The sequence below is a fragment of the Scyliorhinus canicula genome, chromosome 1 (assembly GCF_902713615.1).
Source record: "Scyliorhinus canicula chromosome 1, sScyCan1.1, whole genome shotgun sequence".
NCBI classification, from domain to species: Eukaryota; Metazoa; Chordata; class Chondrichthyes; order Carcharhiniformes; family Scyliorhinidae; genus Scyliorhinus; species Scyliorhinus canicula.
Window position 1 is genome coordinate 57023112 of NC_052146.1, and position 18546 is coordinate 57041657.

Consider the following 18546-nt stretch of genomic DNA (forward strand, 5'->3'; position numbering starts at 1 on the left):
CACTAATGTTTCAGAGGCAGAAGTTCAAATGGGCAGTTGGTGGAATTTAATTTAAATTAATAAAATTCCAGAATGAGAAGCTAGGTTTGTTAATGTCCTGCAGGAGAGGAAATCTGCTGTCCTTACCTGATCTTGTCTGGCCTGGCTTACGTGTGACTCCACATCTACAGTAATGTGGTTGACTCTCTGCTGCTCTCCTGAAATGACCTAGTAACCCCACTCAGTTAGAATAAAGCAACATACTGCAGGTTCTGGAAACTGAAACAAAGACAGACACGACTGGAAAAGCTCAGCAGGTCTGGCAGCATCTGTGGAGAGGGGAAATAGAGACCACTCAGTTAGAAGGCAGTTCCCCATCCCCTCCCTCATGGGCAATTAAGGATGGACAACAAATGCTGGCCTTGTCAGTGACACTCTCATCCCACGATCAAATAGATAAAAAGTATTCGTAGTGTATTTTAGAATGGTAATCTCACACAGTATTATTCATACAGTTGCAAATGGGTTTATTACAATGATTAAACATTTTTAATAAGCGTTTCCAGTTCTCTTCCTCAATGAGGATTTGTGAACCCATAGGGAACAGAATTTTTCAGGGGCTCCTGAAAAAGTGCTTACTGAGCAGCACTAGCCTTGGGGGTAGACAACATGCGCAAAGGCCCAGAGCATCCCGATCAGGGCTTGGATCTCACCTAATCAGCACGTAGCCACTCAAGGCGACCCACCACTCTCTGAGACTCTGAGCTTTTTAGTTAAAAGCCATGAATGTTAATGGAGTCTGGAGCCTCTTGCATTGGTGCGCTGTCACTCAAGATGATGCACAAAGCTGTCGAGATAGTCGAAGACCACCCTTCAGCTGGTCTGCCAATGCACAGACGGAATAAATCAACTTCTATTTTGAATTACATGAATTTTTGTATGGATGTACTGGGGAAACTACATTCTGCAATTATATGCTCCTCTATGATAAACCAGACCATGTTAGCTTTTCTATAAAATAATTTACAAGTGTTCTTATCAAATATCACACCAAGAATAGACAGACCCTTCAGTGAGCAAACAGGCACACCCATCCCACTGATTCTTCAACTAACATCTGCAGCCCTCTCTGTCATTTTACCAAAGAACTTCAGAATGTTTTAGAAACCAGCGTTAAATGTTGTGGAAACTCAATTTACGCAAGATGTAACTTGCTTTTACAATTCCCCATCTTTTCCCTTGCTAGTTGGCACGTTTCTAAGCAGGTTGTGCTGATATAGCCAGCAGAAACCCAAGACCACCTTATTCCCTTATAGATGATAACACTCAATTTCTGTTGGTGAAAAAGCTATTTTATTTTTTGCTTATTTGCATGAAGATTGCACATTTTTCTATGTATGAACATGCTTTTCATATCTGCACTATAAGTAATCTTAAATAAGTAAATTGTGATAAAACATAAGTTACTTCTAAATAATCTATATTAAATAGGTGAAGAGTTTCTGCCTTGAATTGCTGTCCAATTTCTTAACAGACTTTTCAGCATCGCTTGTATTCAATACAGCAAATACTGATTGATTTGGTTTATACTAACATATTTTCCGACAAACATTCCATCTTTTTATAGTTCTTTGGAAAATATGCTTTTCCCTAGAGGATTTAGGGTAGACTGTAAAATGTAATAATAGAACTGGTATTTCAGGAAATTATCCTACTGTAATATATCGATAAAATGGTCTACATAATCTCACTAATCAGTGTCATATTATTTATATTTTGAGGAGCCGAATAGTGTGGTCGTGTGTAAATTATGAAGATGTATAGTACTCCCTATACAAAATGTTGTGATTAAGGAACAAGGATTTTATGAAAAAGAGATTTACTCCCAAATAATCATTGAAGAAGTTTAAATAGCAAAACTGTGTGAGTTTCCTTTTGCCATCAACCTGTATGCAGTGTTCCACTTTTCCACAGTTTTAGTGTGTCAACTCTTCTCTTTTAGGGTGAGAGTATATGACCTTCGGACAAGTAAAGAAGTGATATCACTTTATGGTCATCAATTGGGTGTGTCATCGGTACAGATGGATGACTGGAAGATTGTCAGTGGTGGTGAAGAAGGATTGGTTTGCGTGTGGGAACAGCGAATGGGAACCAAACTCTGGGAAATGCATTCCAGGTATTAAGTTATTGAACTTAGATTTTTTTTCTAAATGATTTTTTTTTAAATGAAGCTAAATGCTCATCAGCTATTTCTTTGGATTGATCACATGAGAAATAAATTTCAGTTGTAACAATGCATTCACTAAACGTAGCTCTGCTTAGGGCAATTGCAAACTTAAGTATTAAATGTGTTTTTCTAAAATCTGCCAAAGATCTTTTTCTTGCTTCCAAATTTTGAAAACTTACAGCAATGAGACTAATAACTAGTTAATGTTTTTGCTGGTAATGATTGATGAACAAAAAGAATATTGGCCAGGGCACCAGGAAATTCACTGGTCCTTTTTTTGAGTAATGTCAGATGATTTCATTAAGACATGCAGAAGCAACTTCTGCACAGAACAACACCTCTATTTCTTCCTCAATACAGTAAGTCTTTGTTTAACAGTTGGCACTTCCACATTATTATTACAGTTGTGTCAGTATATCTGTTTAACAAAGCCCATTTCACTTTATTTGTGTTTTGTATGCTGGTTGCATGGTCTATCTTAAGTAACTGTGATCCAACTTGGGTACTTACTTCAAACTGGTTTAGTAACACTGTATACAAGATAGCTTACAGATTAGGTATGCCTCTCATGAGTACAGACTGCTCCTTCTGCTGGACAGAGCCTTTTGCACCTCTTTCTGATATCTCTATTATATTGTGATTATTAACCCTTTATACTGCACCTCCCTGCCCAATTATAACATCGTCTTTAATAATGATAAACTATTAAATAATTTACATTACATTTCTGTAACTTTTATTTACTGTTACAGATTCTATGTGCTCCCTCTACACCCACTGTTACAGATTCTATGTAACCCATTCCTCCTACTCTGCTCCCTCTACACCACTTCCCCTGCCTCCTCCCACTAACACAAGTCACAAGAATAAGGGATTCAATCTCCCACTGTGTTCTCAGTACCCTGGGAAGATGACTTGGAAACACAAGAGCGCTGCTCTGTTCTCTGAAGGACATCACCATTGGCAAAACAGGACAGCAGCTTTGCAGGATTGCTAGTAATTGGAGTGTGATCTTCAGGACAGCTAAACTGCAAGAACCACAGATCCTTTTCAAAGAAAGACTGATCCAAGAGAGGAGATTGACAGACACCAACACTTAAACTTGCACCAACACTTAAACTTGGAGAATAGATTGGGACACTCTCAGGAAGCCAGTAACACACTGAGAGAAAAACTTGAGAAGACAAAGGATCTTCAACTCCAATGAAGACTTTCACAGCGTATTATTACCGGCTGCATTGAGGACGAGAAAGGTATTGAAGATCTGAGATTCTAACAAATCTGGATGATGAGAAGAAGGTCAACAACATTTCCATAGACATTGCAGGAGATGAATAAGATTTCCTGATGAGATTTCAGAAATTAGGTTTACTTTCAGCGGTAACATTGCCACATTGTCCTCAATGCAGGGTTGCTCCACCGAGGGCAATGAAAAGACTGTGACGATAAGAAGACAACTCCATTTTCAAAAATGGAATGAATCTCCAGAACTATATGAAGAAAAAATTGTGAAGGATTCTGAAGCTGTAGCAGCTCTGAAGGTTTGGCCTCAGCTTCTGCACTGAAGGACAGCTTTCGTGAGAAGATGTTTTTCTGGTGAGTTTGAAGTGTGCGTGTCGACTTAATTTCGCCCAAGCTAACGAATTGTACCAACGCTCTGGTATTGTGATCCTCTGTAGAAACGAGTTTGGTTTAATATGATATACAAGGCGGTATACATTGGTGGATTCAGTGGGACAAAGATATGAATGCTGCTGTTCCATCAGAAATAAAGCTGACTCCTCTAAAGAAAACCGAGAATTGATATGCCTCAGGCGTTAGATTTGAAAAACATACCAACCTCTAGGACCTCCTCTTCCAACGGATAATGGTGTAACACAACAGCTTCTTTCTCATTACCACCTTCAAGAATGAGCTAACCTAGGTCTTAAGGGTTCTCTCCCAGATGGCCACTGACTGTTACAGTGACTTCTGTGTCCACACCCTCCAGCCTTTCTTCAAAAAGAACCGAGAGATCTACAATCTCGGACTCTGCCCAGGATCTTGTGGATGGTATCTCTGTGATGGAGAGTGAATCAGTGCTCAATGAAAGACCCCACTAGCTGCTGTAGAATTAAATGCTCTGGTTCTACACATGACTTAGGGAATTCCTCTGGGAAAGGCATCCAATCGTCTAATTGTAGGTCATCATCTGCTGCTTTTTCCAGAATACCCATCGCTACTCATTAATGATATGTGTTGATTGTAGACAACATGGAGAGTATCAACAATCTGTCGCCGAAGAGTGGTAATTAGCCAACCTTTTTATTGGTAGGTTTGTGCCCCCCTGGACCTTGCAATTTAATGATGGCTAGAGGGGTAGTCTTTGGAGTCAGTCCAGATGATCAGTTAATGTTGTAATGCCAGCTCTTGTGTTAATTTTAAAGTCAGTGTCAAAGCCTTTTAAACTTTCACTGTAACTGACCAATAGTCTTGATCAAGACCATTTATTTTCCCAAGGAACTCTGTAATTTTGTGACTGTCATTATTTCCAATTTCTTGAATAGTTTGCAGCTCATAAATAGAGAATAACAATAGAGTACTTAAGTTGGATGACTTACAGAAGCGCTTGTGTCCTGACTTCCCACACTGGAAACAGTCTGCGCCCGCTGCTGGGCAATCTTGACATCTGTGCTGCTTCTTCACGCCACAGTATCAAGTGCCTCAAGATAGCTGCTGTAAGATTTCCTGCCCTTTCACACATTTGCCACCCTTGGGTCTATCTATCTAATGGAGTCATCTAAAGCCTGGGGGTTGTGATGGATTGTACACCCATTTGTCTAAGTTCAGCCTGCCTTGCGTACTGAACCAATTGATCGTGTGTAAGGATCCGCAAGCTTTTTATCATGGACTCCGATGAACAGCTCTTCTGCTGATCCCGCCGTGGACTGTGTGGTGCTTCCGGTCGCTCTGCCTGCCCCTGACTGTACCGCGGTCCTCCCGGCTCCTGAGGTGCCAGCCATTGCCCCACCCTTGAGGCGGTCAACCAGAGTCTGTCACCCACCTCAGAGACTGAACTTATGAACTCTGCACACATGTGGACTTTTTCAAATGTTCTTTTTTTTCCCCCATATTCTTTGTTGTTGCATTCGTTATCCAGTGATTTGTAAGTAGATTCATTGGTTGTTCCAGTTCATGGTGGTCATCTGCACCAGGCACCTTCCTCTGTACATAGTCTTGTTCCCTGTATATAGCTTTGTACATATGTCTTCGCACCTCACACATAGCTAGGTACATTCTCCACATACCCACACTATTTATTAGCGCATGCCTAGATCAACATTTTTTTTATAAAAGGGGGATGTCATAATATATACCAATATATCATGGTGCAGACACACACTGATGGACACACACAGGGACCAATCAACATGTACAAACACCGCAGCCAATCACCAGTTAGAATACACACACTATAAAGGCAGAGGGCACCACGGTTCCCGCTCATTCTGGGTGTTGCCTCTGAGTGTAACAGGAACTTATTCAGCCCAGCACAGACTCACAACACGTGCTGAGAGAATCAACTGGTTCGGACAAGGTTTAGGTCTCGAGTTCAAGTTAGCATCATTTAGACCCACAGTCATCGTGTGTTAATTAGTTAGAAGCAGTTAATAAAATTGAGTTGAACCTTCATCTGTGTTGGAAGTATCTGTTCATCTCTCAAGCCTACACAAGCGAACACAACACAGATGAAGTGTTTCTTCCATAACTCCCACGTTTGGCCTCTGCGGGCCCCTCGTGACTTTCAAACCGGCAAGTTAGGGGCTGTGACTGCACGTTGCCTCCTTCTTAAATAGGTTTGCAGATTCTTGCTTTTATCAGGTTTTCTTCCAATTTTACAACGTGTTTTCAGTCGATGGCACAAACTCTTTGTTGGATTGGTGTCACCACTGCTGCGACCATGTTTCTAATGCTGGTTGTGTAGCCTCTCTTAACTTGTAATTGTGGTCTGACTTGGACAGTTAATTTAAAATGGTTTATTGACACAATATACACAATAGGTTATAGAGTCTCTCATGAGTACAAACTAGTCGGGGCAGCACGGTGGCGCAGTGGTTAGCACTGCTACCCACAGCGCTGAGGACCCGTGTTTGAATCCTGGCTCTGGGTCACTGTCTGTGTGGAATTTGCATATTCTCCCCATGTCTGCGTGGGTCTCTCTCCCACAACCCAAAGATGTGCAGGGTAGGTGGATTGGCCACGATAAATTGCCCCTTCATTGGAAAAAAATAATTGGATACTGTAAAAAAAAAAATTTTAATGAGTACAAACTAGTCCATCTGCTTGACAGAGTCATCAACACATGATTGCTGGTGTCACTGTTACATCATAATAACGCTACTTAATATAACCCATTAACCTATTTTACTACAGTTCACCACAGACTTTCCCTTCAGTGGCTGTCTGTTCACATGACATTTTCCACAGTTTCCGCGCCTTCCCTACCTCCTCACCAATTTCCCCCACTTACCTCTCCTGCCTATGCCAACTCCGACACTTGGTATCCTAGCCTCTTCTTCCTTAACCCTCAGGGCAGTTTTTCAGCAGCTCCCGACTTCTGTCCTACTGACTTCACTTCTGAATATCACCATGTCGTGGGCTCCATCTAGCAGCAGAGGTTGGTTGTTGTAAGTAGTCAGGTCATCAGCTGGTAACTGCACCGACCAATTCCTGCCACCAGATAGAGCCTGGTCAATCTAAAAGTACTGTGCACTGAGCACTGTTATTTTATTTAAATAATTTAATTGTAGATTGTATTTCTTTTATAATTAGTGACTTATTATATTTCAAATTATTTCAGCGAGGAATGCACAGTGTGGCACAACATGTTCAATATTTTAACTTGTACATTGGTTTTTTTTCAAGTAAGAAATGTCCAGAAGAACCTAGCTCTGGCTTTAACATTGATTCCTATGGAGGTTATAATAATGTTGCAATTTTCAGGAATGCAATCACAACTTTAAGTGAGAACGCACTACTGCTCCACCAATGATATTTAATTAGTGCCAGCCTAGATTATGTGCTCAAGTTCTTAAGCGGGGCTTGAACCCAACAACCCTGTCAAATTTGAGCCCTATCCTCCAGGGAACATGAACTCCTTGCTCCACAACCACAGGAATACTTTGCCTAAATGGCAATTTTTACTGTGAGTCTATGCTGAGTAGTCATCATATCTGAGCCCAGTAGTGTATCCTTATTAGTAATAATTATCTTTATTGTCACAAGTAGGCTTACATTAACACTGCAATGAAGTTACTGTGAAAATCCCCTAGTTGCCACATTCTGGCACCTGTTCGGGTACACAGAGGGAGAATTCAGAATGTCCAAATTACCTAACAGCACGTCTTTCGGGACTTGTGGGAGGAAATCGGAGCACCTGGAGGAAACCCATGCAGACAAGGGGAGAACGTGTAGACTGCACAGACAGTGACCCAAGCGGGAATTGAACTTGGGACCCTGGCGCTGTGAAGCAACAGTGCTAACTACTGTGCTGCCCTAGAGGTGCATATGTGCAGCAGGAATCTTTGGTAGCAATTGCGAACTTTCAAGTTTCAAATCTTAAATCCAGAACTCGATGGACATTTGGATTGGAGCTACCTCTTGACTCAGATCAGTTCAGTATAGATCATGGATTTAAATGGCTCTAATACCTTCCAGGTTCTCCATGACACGCTGGAAAAATTTGCTGAGCCATAAGGGGTGCTTTAACAGCTAAATATACAGATTTTCTTTTGAGGCAGAATTTAGAAGATCAAACTGAACAAGGAAAAAAATTCAAATGCTGGAAATCTGAAATAATAACTGAAAATGTTAAGCATGTAGAGAAGGATTAATCAGTATTTGAAAGAAAAAGTTAGATTAATATTTATCCTTCCAGAGGCAGACCTAACCTGCTGTACATTTCCAGATGGTGGAATCCAGGCTAATCGTGTATTCACTGTTCCAGGCATCCTGTACGGCACCTACGTTTTGGTGCACACACACTGGTCACAGCAAATATACCTGATGAGAAATGTCCAAGAGGTGCCAGTATCATGGATGATGATTTAACAGCTCATCGTAGGTAAGACCGATCTACAATACAATCATGTTGTTCAGTCTTTATAACACCCTAAGTGGAGCAGCATTTTGTACAGAATTGTCTATGTCTTTCTCTCCCTTTCTTCCCAATCCATTAATTCTCAAAAAGAACAAAATGTCAATTATAAAGAAGCCTTCATTTTAAAAGTAAACTCTCCTACTTTAGATCTTTAACACTGTGTTTGATTATTATACTTTGCACCTGCAAGTTGCATGTTTATTACCTTTTATGACAGATTAAATGATGAATTTGTTCAATAAGAATTTGTAACTCCTTTAAAATCATTAACCAACAATTATTGTTTTACAGGCATCGAGGAATTATTTATGTCTATGACTTTTCAATCGATAAATCAGCTCCTGTCTTACCAATCTGTCGTTCAACGTATGATGAAGATGTTGGCTACAGCTACAACATAGCACTTTCAATGCCCTATGACCAAATCAAGTGAAATACCTGTCATCTCGTGGATATATTGGTTCCATTACAGTCAGATAGTAATTCTAAAAGTATGCTTGTAATTAACTTACATTTCAATATGTAAGGAAGTAATACTTCTCAGGAGAAATCTTAAGGAGGCATCAAGGACATTGGAGAGACATCTGAACTAAAAATGACCCTCAGCCCTTCAATTCCCCAAAGACTTACCACTGAACTTTGAAGTAAAATGGCAAAGAATGGTCGTTTCTGCCAGGTTTCACTGGGGGTTCCAACAATCTCCCACCTAAATTACAGTGGGAGATCTCGTCTTCTGTTTTAAATGTTTCTATTTTTTTTTATTCCTCTTCCTTTTATAATTTGTTGCTCATGAATTTTAAAGAAATTATTTTCATGTATAGTAATGTGAGGACAGGAACTTGGGCTTCAGATCCAATTGCATAATTCACAGGATGATATGTTTTTTAAATTAAAAATAATGCAAAGGAAGGAGAAGACTGTTTTCAACGAATGGTATAGTGTTTAAAGTTTCAATAAAGTTCACATATTGTGCCTTGTGTTTATCTATTTGCTTATATCACTGCCTCCCAGGTAGTAACTCATTCTGGAATAGAGGCCACATGGCGTGTAATGTCGAGTGGGATGGTAGGGGTGGGGGGCGGGTATGGTGGAGCCGGGGCCATGCCCATCACCTTCTCTCTTCCACTGCTTTTTTACTATCAGCAGGGTACATAGCAGGTAGCCTGTCAGCTCTTAGGTCAAAATTAGGGCAGCAGGGTAGCATGGTGGTTAGCATAAATGCTTCACAGCTCCAGGGTCCCAGGTTCGATTCCCGGCTGGATCACTGTCTGTGTGGAGTCTGCACATCCTCCCCCTGTGTGCGTGGGTTTCCTCCGGGTGCTCCGGTTTCCTCCCACAGTCCAAAGATGTGCGGGTTAGGTGGATTGGCCATGCTAAATTGCCCGTAGTGTCCTAATAAAAGTAAGGTTAAGGGGGGGGTTGTTGGGTTACGGGTATAGGGTGGATACGTGGGTTTGAGTAGGGTGATCATTGCTCGGCACAACATTGAGGGCCGAAGGGCCTGTTCTGTGCTGTACTGTTCTATGTTCTATGTTCTATGTTCTAAATAGGGTCCTTAAGTGGCAAATTAATGGATACTTAGGCCTCTTCTCACCATGGCTGGTGTTTTACTAGCATCAAGTGGATACCTCGCCTCCTGGGGAGGCCACCAATTAAACTTTATTTAGGGGAGGCAGTGGAATAGTGGTATTGTCGCTGGACTAGTAATCCAGAGACTTAGGGTAATGCTCTCGGGACTCGGGTTCGAATCCCACCACAGCAGAGTGAAATTTGAATTCAATAGAAATTCTAGAACTGCAAGTCTCATAATGACCATGAAACCATTGTGAATTGTCGTTAAAAACCCATCTGGTTTGCTAATGTCCTTTAGGGAACGGAAACGGCCGTCCTTACCTGATCTGGCCTACATGTGACTCCAGAGCCACAGCAATGTAGTTGACTCTTAAATACCCTCAGGAATGGGCAAAGAATGCTGGCCCAGCCAGTGACGGCCACATCCCATAATGAATTATGCTTGGTAGCACAGTGGTTAGCACTGTTGCTTCACAGCACCAGGGTCCCAGATTCGATTTCCGGCTGGAGTCACTGTCTGTGCGGAGTCTGCACGTTCTCCCCATGTCTGCATGGGTCTCCTCAGGGTGCTCCAGTTTCCTCCCACAAGTCCCGGAAGACATGCTGTTAGGTAATTTGGATTCTTCCTCAGTGTACCCAAACAGGCGCCAGAATGTGTTGACTAGGGGCTTTTCACAGTAACTTCATTGCAGTGTTAATGAAAGCCTACTTGTGACAATAAAGATTTTTTTTTTTTTTAAACTTTATGTCCCTGCAGGCTCAGTGGGGGCAGATTGTCCCTCCTGATTGGACACCCTGTGCCCCATGGAAAGCGGAAAGTGCAGACTCCACACTTTTGAGTCCCGCTGCCCTGTTGATCCGTCTCTTCTTTCCCCCTCATTGGGGCTAGTCTGATTGACCCTGGCGAGCCCACATCTTGATAGTTTCTGGTCCGGGAACTGCTGCACTACCAGAAGAACCCACCGCTCCTGGTGTCATTGTTGGGACTGGGCAACCATTCTTGGATATGGGACATTCTGCCTCAGAGCAACGGAAGCCACAATTTCAGGCAACTAAATTCCTCAACAGGGCCATTGAAGGCAGGCTCGTCCTCAACTTTCCAGCACTGCCTTCATGTTAAATCACAGCTTCTGTTTCAAAGGTGTTAGCAACCCTCATATTTTATACAAGAGACTATTTGTTTTGTTGGGTGTTGACAAGCTGCTTTAGCAAAGCCTCATGCTGCCCACACTTGATAGCCACCAATGCTCATGTTTCAGCAGGAGCCCTTGGACTAAAATTGAGGCCTCGATATCCTGACTAACTAAATTCTCACTACTGCAGACCTGGGGATCTTAATGGCTATTTTAGCTTGTCTTAATCTGGACAGGGCACAGCCTGGGAATCAACACTAGGACCTTCCTAGCGTTAATGGTTCACACTAACTCAAATGGTAAACTGCGTCATTGGTAGTGATGCCTTTTTTTTCTAACAAGCCTGTCAGGGGAGGGACATTTTGGATCAGATAATGCATCTCTGCAGTATTGCTGGTATCTCTGCTTCTTGGGTATGTCCCTGCGTATGAATGAACTGACCTCACTCAATAACACAGGGTCTTTGAATGCTTATCTGGTTCGGCCAGTACATAATTCGTATGCCAGCGACCAGGTGCCAGGAGTCAGTGAAGGATTGCTGGCTGCTTGTAGAATGGAGGAAGGGGAGCCAATGATAGCAGAGAAGCAGAGCAATGGGGGAAACAGGATTTTTAAAAATGTTTTCCCTCCTTTTGAACCAGCATTCTGAATGGGAATTGCCATGGTGATGGGATTGCAGTTTTGAGAGGCCTCTAACTCTGTTGTCATAGTCCAAATGAACCATGTGCAATGTGTGTGCTCATGGTCTTTTATAATGGCCATCTACACTGCGCTCATCAGGAAATTCTCAGTCGAGGAAGTGGACATACTCCATCACGTTATCAGCCCCTTCATTCCTCGGCTGTCAGCATTCAACATTATGTTTGATATTAATCATAAATGAGATTTTCTGTTCATCCAGTGACAACCTTGTCTTTGGTGTATCATGGTTATACCAAAGAAATAATGGAATGAATATTATTGAATCAGCTAATGCTATCCTTGTCTGTCAATTTGGAAAGTCCAAATTTTGGTCACCATAAATCTTATACTAATATTTTATTTTGAAGTATACTGTACTTTTAATTGTGTGGAGGCAGCTAATTTTTTGTGTGATTATTGAATGTAACTGGACTGAGAGGAGTTGCATAAGCACCACTGAGTAAACAAGTCTTAGACTTGATAGGTAAAGGCAAAACCAAGACAAAATTTGGCAGTAAATATTTTCTGTATGTTATACTTCAAGAAATTTTTTATGATAATTATATTAGTTGTGTAATGCATTGTAATTTATCCTTATTTCAATGTTGGTGCATTCTACCATTAATCCATCTCCACCGCCATTTCTGTGGATGTTTTCCATGATTCCCATAAAATCAAATGGGACTCTTGTTGGTTAGTCAATAAAACCACAGCATAACATACTTTTATTACAAAACTGTAAAATGATTACTCTTGATCATGGCATTTTTTTAAAAAATGGAATTAAGCCACATTGAAAGAGCTCCAGGTGTAAATGATAAATTACAATTGTCTACTTTGTTCTGGAAATTTTCCACAAAATATTATTTTAAAAGATTTATCATATATCCGGTAGAATTGGAGGTCACTGTGGCAAACTTGGGCAGGCTCCTGGTATGTATGATACATTTATGGGATCATTCTTTTTATACTGCTATGTTGCAAAGAAAACAAGACCAATCTAGATACTTGGCAAACATTCAAAGGAAACCCTTTGAGCTAATGTTTATTTACAGTTTCATGCAAAGCTTAATTACGGCTGAAAATTATAAACTATACTGGATGCAGAATCGCCTGGTATGACCTACTCTTGATTCAAAATTACTTAATTCAGATTATTTAATAACAGGAAAATTCCTGTTTTGCTTATTTACATTGCTTGATGCATATTAATGAATAATTCTAATCTTTGTTAACACAAAAATATAACTATATGGATAATCAGCAGCAGAACATAATTAATTGCAGACTGTCTTGTAACAGTGCAGTAATGATGCCATGAACATTGATTTACGTGAGGATTGTTATACACCAAGATCCAGGAAAATGTATGTCAGTGTCAGTGCTGATTGTCAAAAATCCAAAAATTGACCCCAGCATAAAATGAAAAAAAAAATAGATAAAATGGAAGTAATACAAAGTGATCTAATCTGTAATCTAATCTTGCAGTTCAGATAGTGAACACAAGTATCCCAAGGTTCACTCTTGCTGTTTATGACATCACTTAAATCCCTTGATCATATTACAGCCTTGAAATAGCTCCACTGTGTCTGTGATCTATGCATTATGGTGAGCTTTTATGTCCAGTGGGACACAGGGACTGGGCTAAGTTCACCACAATCTTTCATATATGTAGCAGCCAAAAGATGCTGGGAATTGTATTTGAATGTTTTGCTTGCACTGCTTTGTTGGAACATGCTCCCAGAACTAACGTTTTGCATTTAAGGAAACGGTTGCTCGACAATTTTCAGACCTCTGCTGAAAATAATATATAATATAATTACTGAAAGATAGCTCGGTACTATTCAAATTATTAGTTCCAGCCACTAGATGACAGTACAGAGATACACTTCATAATGATACGATCATACCTAATACTAAAGCACCACACAGTGGCAGGAAACGTGTGCAGCACAAATACATTTACAGTGCAGTACATATGGCAACGAAAGGAGGCATTATGTGAGGAGGGAAAAGAAAGAGAATGCTGCATGTTAAATTTAGAAAGCACCTAATGATGCTGTCACCTTCCAATTTAATGCAATGGTTAAGTTAAAATTCCAGTAAAGGCCTAGATCTTTACACAGAAAAACTGATAATATGGCTGAAGTTTATGCTCGTCACAGACAAATATTTTCCATAAGGAGCAAGCAGCAATATTAGTGATTTCCAACTATTACTTCATATGAGGTACCAGCGACTAATAATGGGATTGAATTTTAAATGTGCCAATTTAAAACAACTGCTGTCCCAAATTCACTTGGAAGTGCCATTTCAGATCAACTTCAGCTTTGTGATCTGTAACTGTTTGTAATGTTTTACTCTGACTGTAGTGCATGTGTGGAATTTTTTAATTTATGATCTTTCTGTGACAATAGATTCTATCTATGGGGGTGTTAGTTCCTAGAGTCACACAATGTATTTTCTTAACATTAAACCAACAAGTATGGAACTCAGTGGCTGCCTTAGTGTTTTGGTGTGTTTATTTCTGCAAATTTCTGTAGCTTTAAAATGCAGAAAAAAATTTAGGGAGGTAAGTTGTTTTAAAATTATTTTTCATTAATGTGCACCATGGACTATCTTTAAAAATGTTTCATTCTGAATGTTGTTAGTTATTTGCTCTGGCTTTGTTAAACATGAAAGGCACGTTGCTTCTGAGGATGGGCTTAATTTAGAGCAGTCAGTGATTGCTAGCTCTGACTGGGAAGGGGTCCGAGAACACAACTTCTGGGCAAACTTTTACCGCTCACCGGATGGCAGGGATGGAGGCTTGGGGACCAGTAATACAACAGGGAGCCACAAATGCAAGTGCACCTCCGGGGAAGTTTCCCAGTGAGGAGCTGCGTGTCAATTGACTTGCTTGCCTCATCGCCTGGAGGACAGCACAGTGGTTAGAAATGCTGCCTCAGCGCCAGAGACCCAGGTTCAATTCCAGCCGTGGGTGACTATCTGTGTGGATTTGTACTTTCTTCCCGTATCTGCCTGGGTTTCCAGTGGGTGCTCTAGTTTCCTCCCACAGTCCAAAGATGTGCAGGTGGATTGACCATGCTAAATTGCCCCTTAGCATCCAAGGGATGTGTAGGTTGGGTGGGGATCGGAGATAGAGCGAGGGAGTGGGCTTGGGTAGGATACACTTTAAAAGGGTCGGTGAAGACTTGATGGCCGAATGGTCTCCTGTGCTGTAGGAATTCTGGGGGCGATTCTCCGCTCCACGGACCAAGTGCCCGGGCCGTTGTGAACGCCGTCACGTTTCACGACAGCGCAAACAGGGCCTGGCCACAACCTATTCTGGCCCCCACAGAATGGCGCTGCAGCTGTGCATGCGCAGTTGGGGGCAGCTCAATCATGATACGCGCGCCGGCACCGACGCAATATGGCGTGGGTGTTCAGGGGCCGGCCGCGGCGGAATGTAGGCCCGGGAGGGGAGATGCCGGCCCGCCGATTGGTGGCCCCGATCACAGGCCAGACCCGTTCAGAGCCCCCCCCCCCCCCCCCGGTGAAGCAGGCCCCCCCCCCCCACAGGCTGCCCCCGAGAGTTCCCGCTGGCAGCAACCAGGGGTGGACGGCGCTGGCGGGACCCTGTCGTGTCGGAGTGGCCGCTTGGCCCCTCCAGGCTGGAGAATCGCCGCTTGCCGTTTGCGGCGATTCTCCGAGCGGCCTGCCGCGATTCGCATGGCCCTGGTTTCGGGGGGGTGGGAGAATTGCGTGCGGGGGTCATGGCAGCATAGCGCAATTCACGCGGCGCCCCGGCGATTCTCCCACCTGGCGTGGGGGGGGAAATACGCCCTCTATGTTTGGATAATTAAAAGCCGACTATAAGTGCCATTTCAAAGGACTGCCAATATTTTTTCAGGCAAGGTTGTTGCCGACCACACTGCCACCTTCATTGAGGCAGCCTCGCTGTAGCAACCTGGGGGGGGGGGGGGGGAGGAAAATGGGTACATGGGATCCACTGGAGCCTAAAGCAGGGGTGCGCTGATCGCAGGGCATGAAGAGCATCCCCAGAGCCCCAACAATTCCCCCACCTCAGAGGAATTTCCGCATCAGATACTCGGCCACCTGAATTTTTATTTTTAGTTTGCTTACCAGGAGGGAGTTGGGGATCTGCACAACCTCCTTCAGCAGCGACCACTGGGGAAGTGATGGCGGAGTGGTATTGTCACTGGACTACTTAACCAGAGACCCAGAGATATACTCTGGGGACCCAGGTTCAAATCCTGCCACTGCAGATGGAGAAATTTGAATTCAATAAAATATCTGGAATTAAAAGTATAATGGTGACCATTAAATCATTGTTTGATTGTTGTAATAACCCATCTGATTCACTAATGTCCCTTAAGGAGGGAAATCTTCTGTCCTTACCTGGTCTGGCCTACATGAAATGAAAAAATGAAATGAAAATCACTCATTGTCACGAGTAGACCACATTCCGGCGCCTGTTCGGGGAGGCTGGTACGGGAATTGAACCGTGCTGCTGGCCTGCCTTGGTCTGCTTTAAAAGCCAGTGATTTAGCCCAGTGTGCTAAACCAGCCCCTGCCTGTGACCCCACAACCACAGCAATGTGCTTGACTCTTAACTGCCCCCTCAAGGGCAATTGGAAATGGGCAATAAATTCTGGCATGACCCATGAACGAATAAAACATTTTTTTTTAAAACCTCTCCAGGTGAGCGCTGCTGGCCTGTGGATGGTTCATTGGGGCTGGCAGTTTCGGGGAGCCAACCCGCTACCTTTAATTGCACTGTGGACCCACAGGAGGCAAACCAGCAGCTGGTGAAATTGCCAGGACTGTCCCACTGCCAAAGTGTGGGCCCAACATCTGCTTCCTGGGCCAACGTCGGGATTCTGAAGCCTGTGGTAAAATTCTCCGAGGCAACTGGTTGAATCCACACAATCTGTGGCAGAAAAATATAGGATCAGATAGTTTTTGGAATAATTAGTTTGAAAGTGGACCTTCCCTGAGTATGTTAAGAGTTCATTTTTTTTTCCTTTCTCATGAAATAAGGAGCATGGGAAATTACATTACTGAGTAAACTGAATTCTGTACAATGTCCACCAGTGATGGGTAACTTAGGCTAATACGTCAGCCGTATGAGTGGCCCTCCTTTTGCAGAACGAGGTGGTGCCGAGAGGGCAGGGTCTCGGAGATCTACAAAGAGCGCGCCCCAAAGGAGAAGTCAAGTGGAAGTGAGAGGAAGACCTGGGAAGGGGGTTGGAAGTTCGGCTGCGGGGGAAGGCTCTGAGGAGAGTTAAGGCATCTTGTCTGTGCGGAGTCTGCATGTTCTCCCGTGTGTGTGTGGGTTTCCTCTGGGTGCTCCGGTTTCCTCCCACAGTCCAAAGATGTGCAGGTTAGGTGGATTAGCCATGCTAAATTGCCCTTAGTGTCCAGAATTGCCCTTAGTGTTGGGTGGGGTTACTGGGTTATGGGGGATAGGGTGGACGTGTGGGCTTGGGTAGGGTGCTTTTTCCAAGAGCCGGTGCAGACACAATGGGCCGAATGGCCCATCTCAAAATTCCTCAGATTGGAAAAGATCAAGTTCGCTTTGAAAGGGATTGTGGAGGGGTTTGCCCAGAGATGGAAGCCGTTCATTGACTACTTCAAAAACAGTTAAGATGTCAGCAGTGGGGGGGGGGGGGGGGGGGGGGGGGTGGTTGTAAAAGGAGGCTGGGGAGGTGGAATGATGGAGTGTTTGATACTTATTTGTCATTTGAATTCCTATTTGCTCTCTTTGTTTGTGGTTGTGTTGATGTGTATATATATATATATATATAAAAAACTACCTTAATAAAAAAATTTTTTTTTAAAATATGTCCTTAGGGGGTCGGAAGGGGAGGAAGGCTTTCACACAATGTGGAGGTGGTCATCGCTTTAAAGATCTGTTTGTTGCCAGCAATTAAGGGGAGGAGGGGGCAGAGACTGGGGGATTTTATTGGGGTTATTATTATTTTATAAAATCAAAAATGAAAAACTGCCTATAATATATCTGAATGTGTTTTATATGTTTGTGGAATTTTCTGTATTGTTTGGATTAAAATAAAATTAAAAAAATTTTAAAAATGAGTGGCCCTTCATCTCAGTGAGCCGCAAGATTGAAATCAGGCTAGTTCACCAACCATGACCCCACAAAGCAGACTGAATACATTTAATACACACCAAATATTTCATAACAGTAGAAAATGCTTAATCATTTATATATTAATACAACTCTCATCAACTTCAAATGGTAAAAACAAAATAAATATTTATGCTTTGGACGCTCTCACAGTCAATGTTGTGAGCAATCAGCATGCACCTCACTTCACTAGCCCACCTTGCTTTACGTAAGTATTACTTCAGTCTTACTGGTGGGAAGAAAACTATGCGCATGGAAATCAGTGGAATGTGGCAACCCTGCACAGGAAACCTACGCAGACACAGGGAAAACGTGCAGACTCCGCACAGACAGTGACCCAAGCCGGGAATCGAACCTGGGACCCTGGTGCTGTGGAGCAACAGCACTAACTACTGTACTACTGTGCCGCCTTAAATGGCCGCACTCAGAACCCAGATGGGCCGCATGTGGTCCCCAAACCACAGGTTGCCGACCACTCTGCTATGAAATCCTTGATAAAGGATTCTTTGTATAGGCAATCTTGTCAGCCCTTCCTCAAGCTATATGTAACCAGCTGGCTCTCTCTCTCATGGAGACGCCAATGGTCCAGTGAGCAAGACAGGAGATTTGCAATCTTCGATCTTTTCTTGTAAATACGGGATTAAATGCCTAGAAATGATTTCAG

At 42.7% G+C, this 18546-nt stretch overlaps 1 protein-coding gene across 3 annotated transcripts in view; it reads left to right on the top strand.

Annotated features, from left to right (window-relative positions):
- fbxw8 (F-box and WD repeat domain containing 8) overlaps nt 1-9328 on the top strand; it is a 275082-nt gene extending 265754 nt beyond the window's left edge. For 2 of the 3 annotated variants that reach the window (XM_038790971.1, XM_038790982.1), the window contains exons 9-11: nt 1982-2155; nt 8193-8309; nt 8637-9328. In XM_038790971.1, the coding sequence (XP_038646899.1) occupies nt 1982-2155; nt 8193-8309; nt 8637-8778 (433 nt within the window). In that variant the 3' untranslated portion in view covers nt 8779-9328. Of the gene's footprint in view, nt 1-1981; nt 2156-8153; nt 8310-8636 lie in introns of all 3 variants that reach the window. The other variant, XR_005459979.1, reaches the window with a different exon arrangement.
- Nucleotides 9329-18546: the final 9218 nt, after the last annotated feature.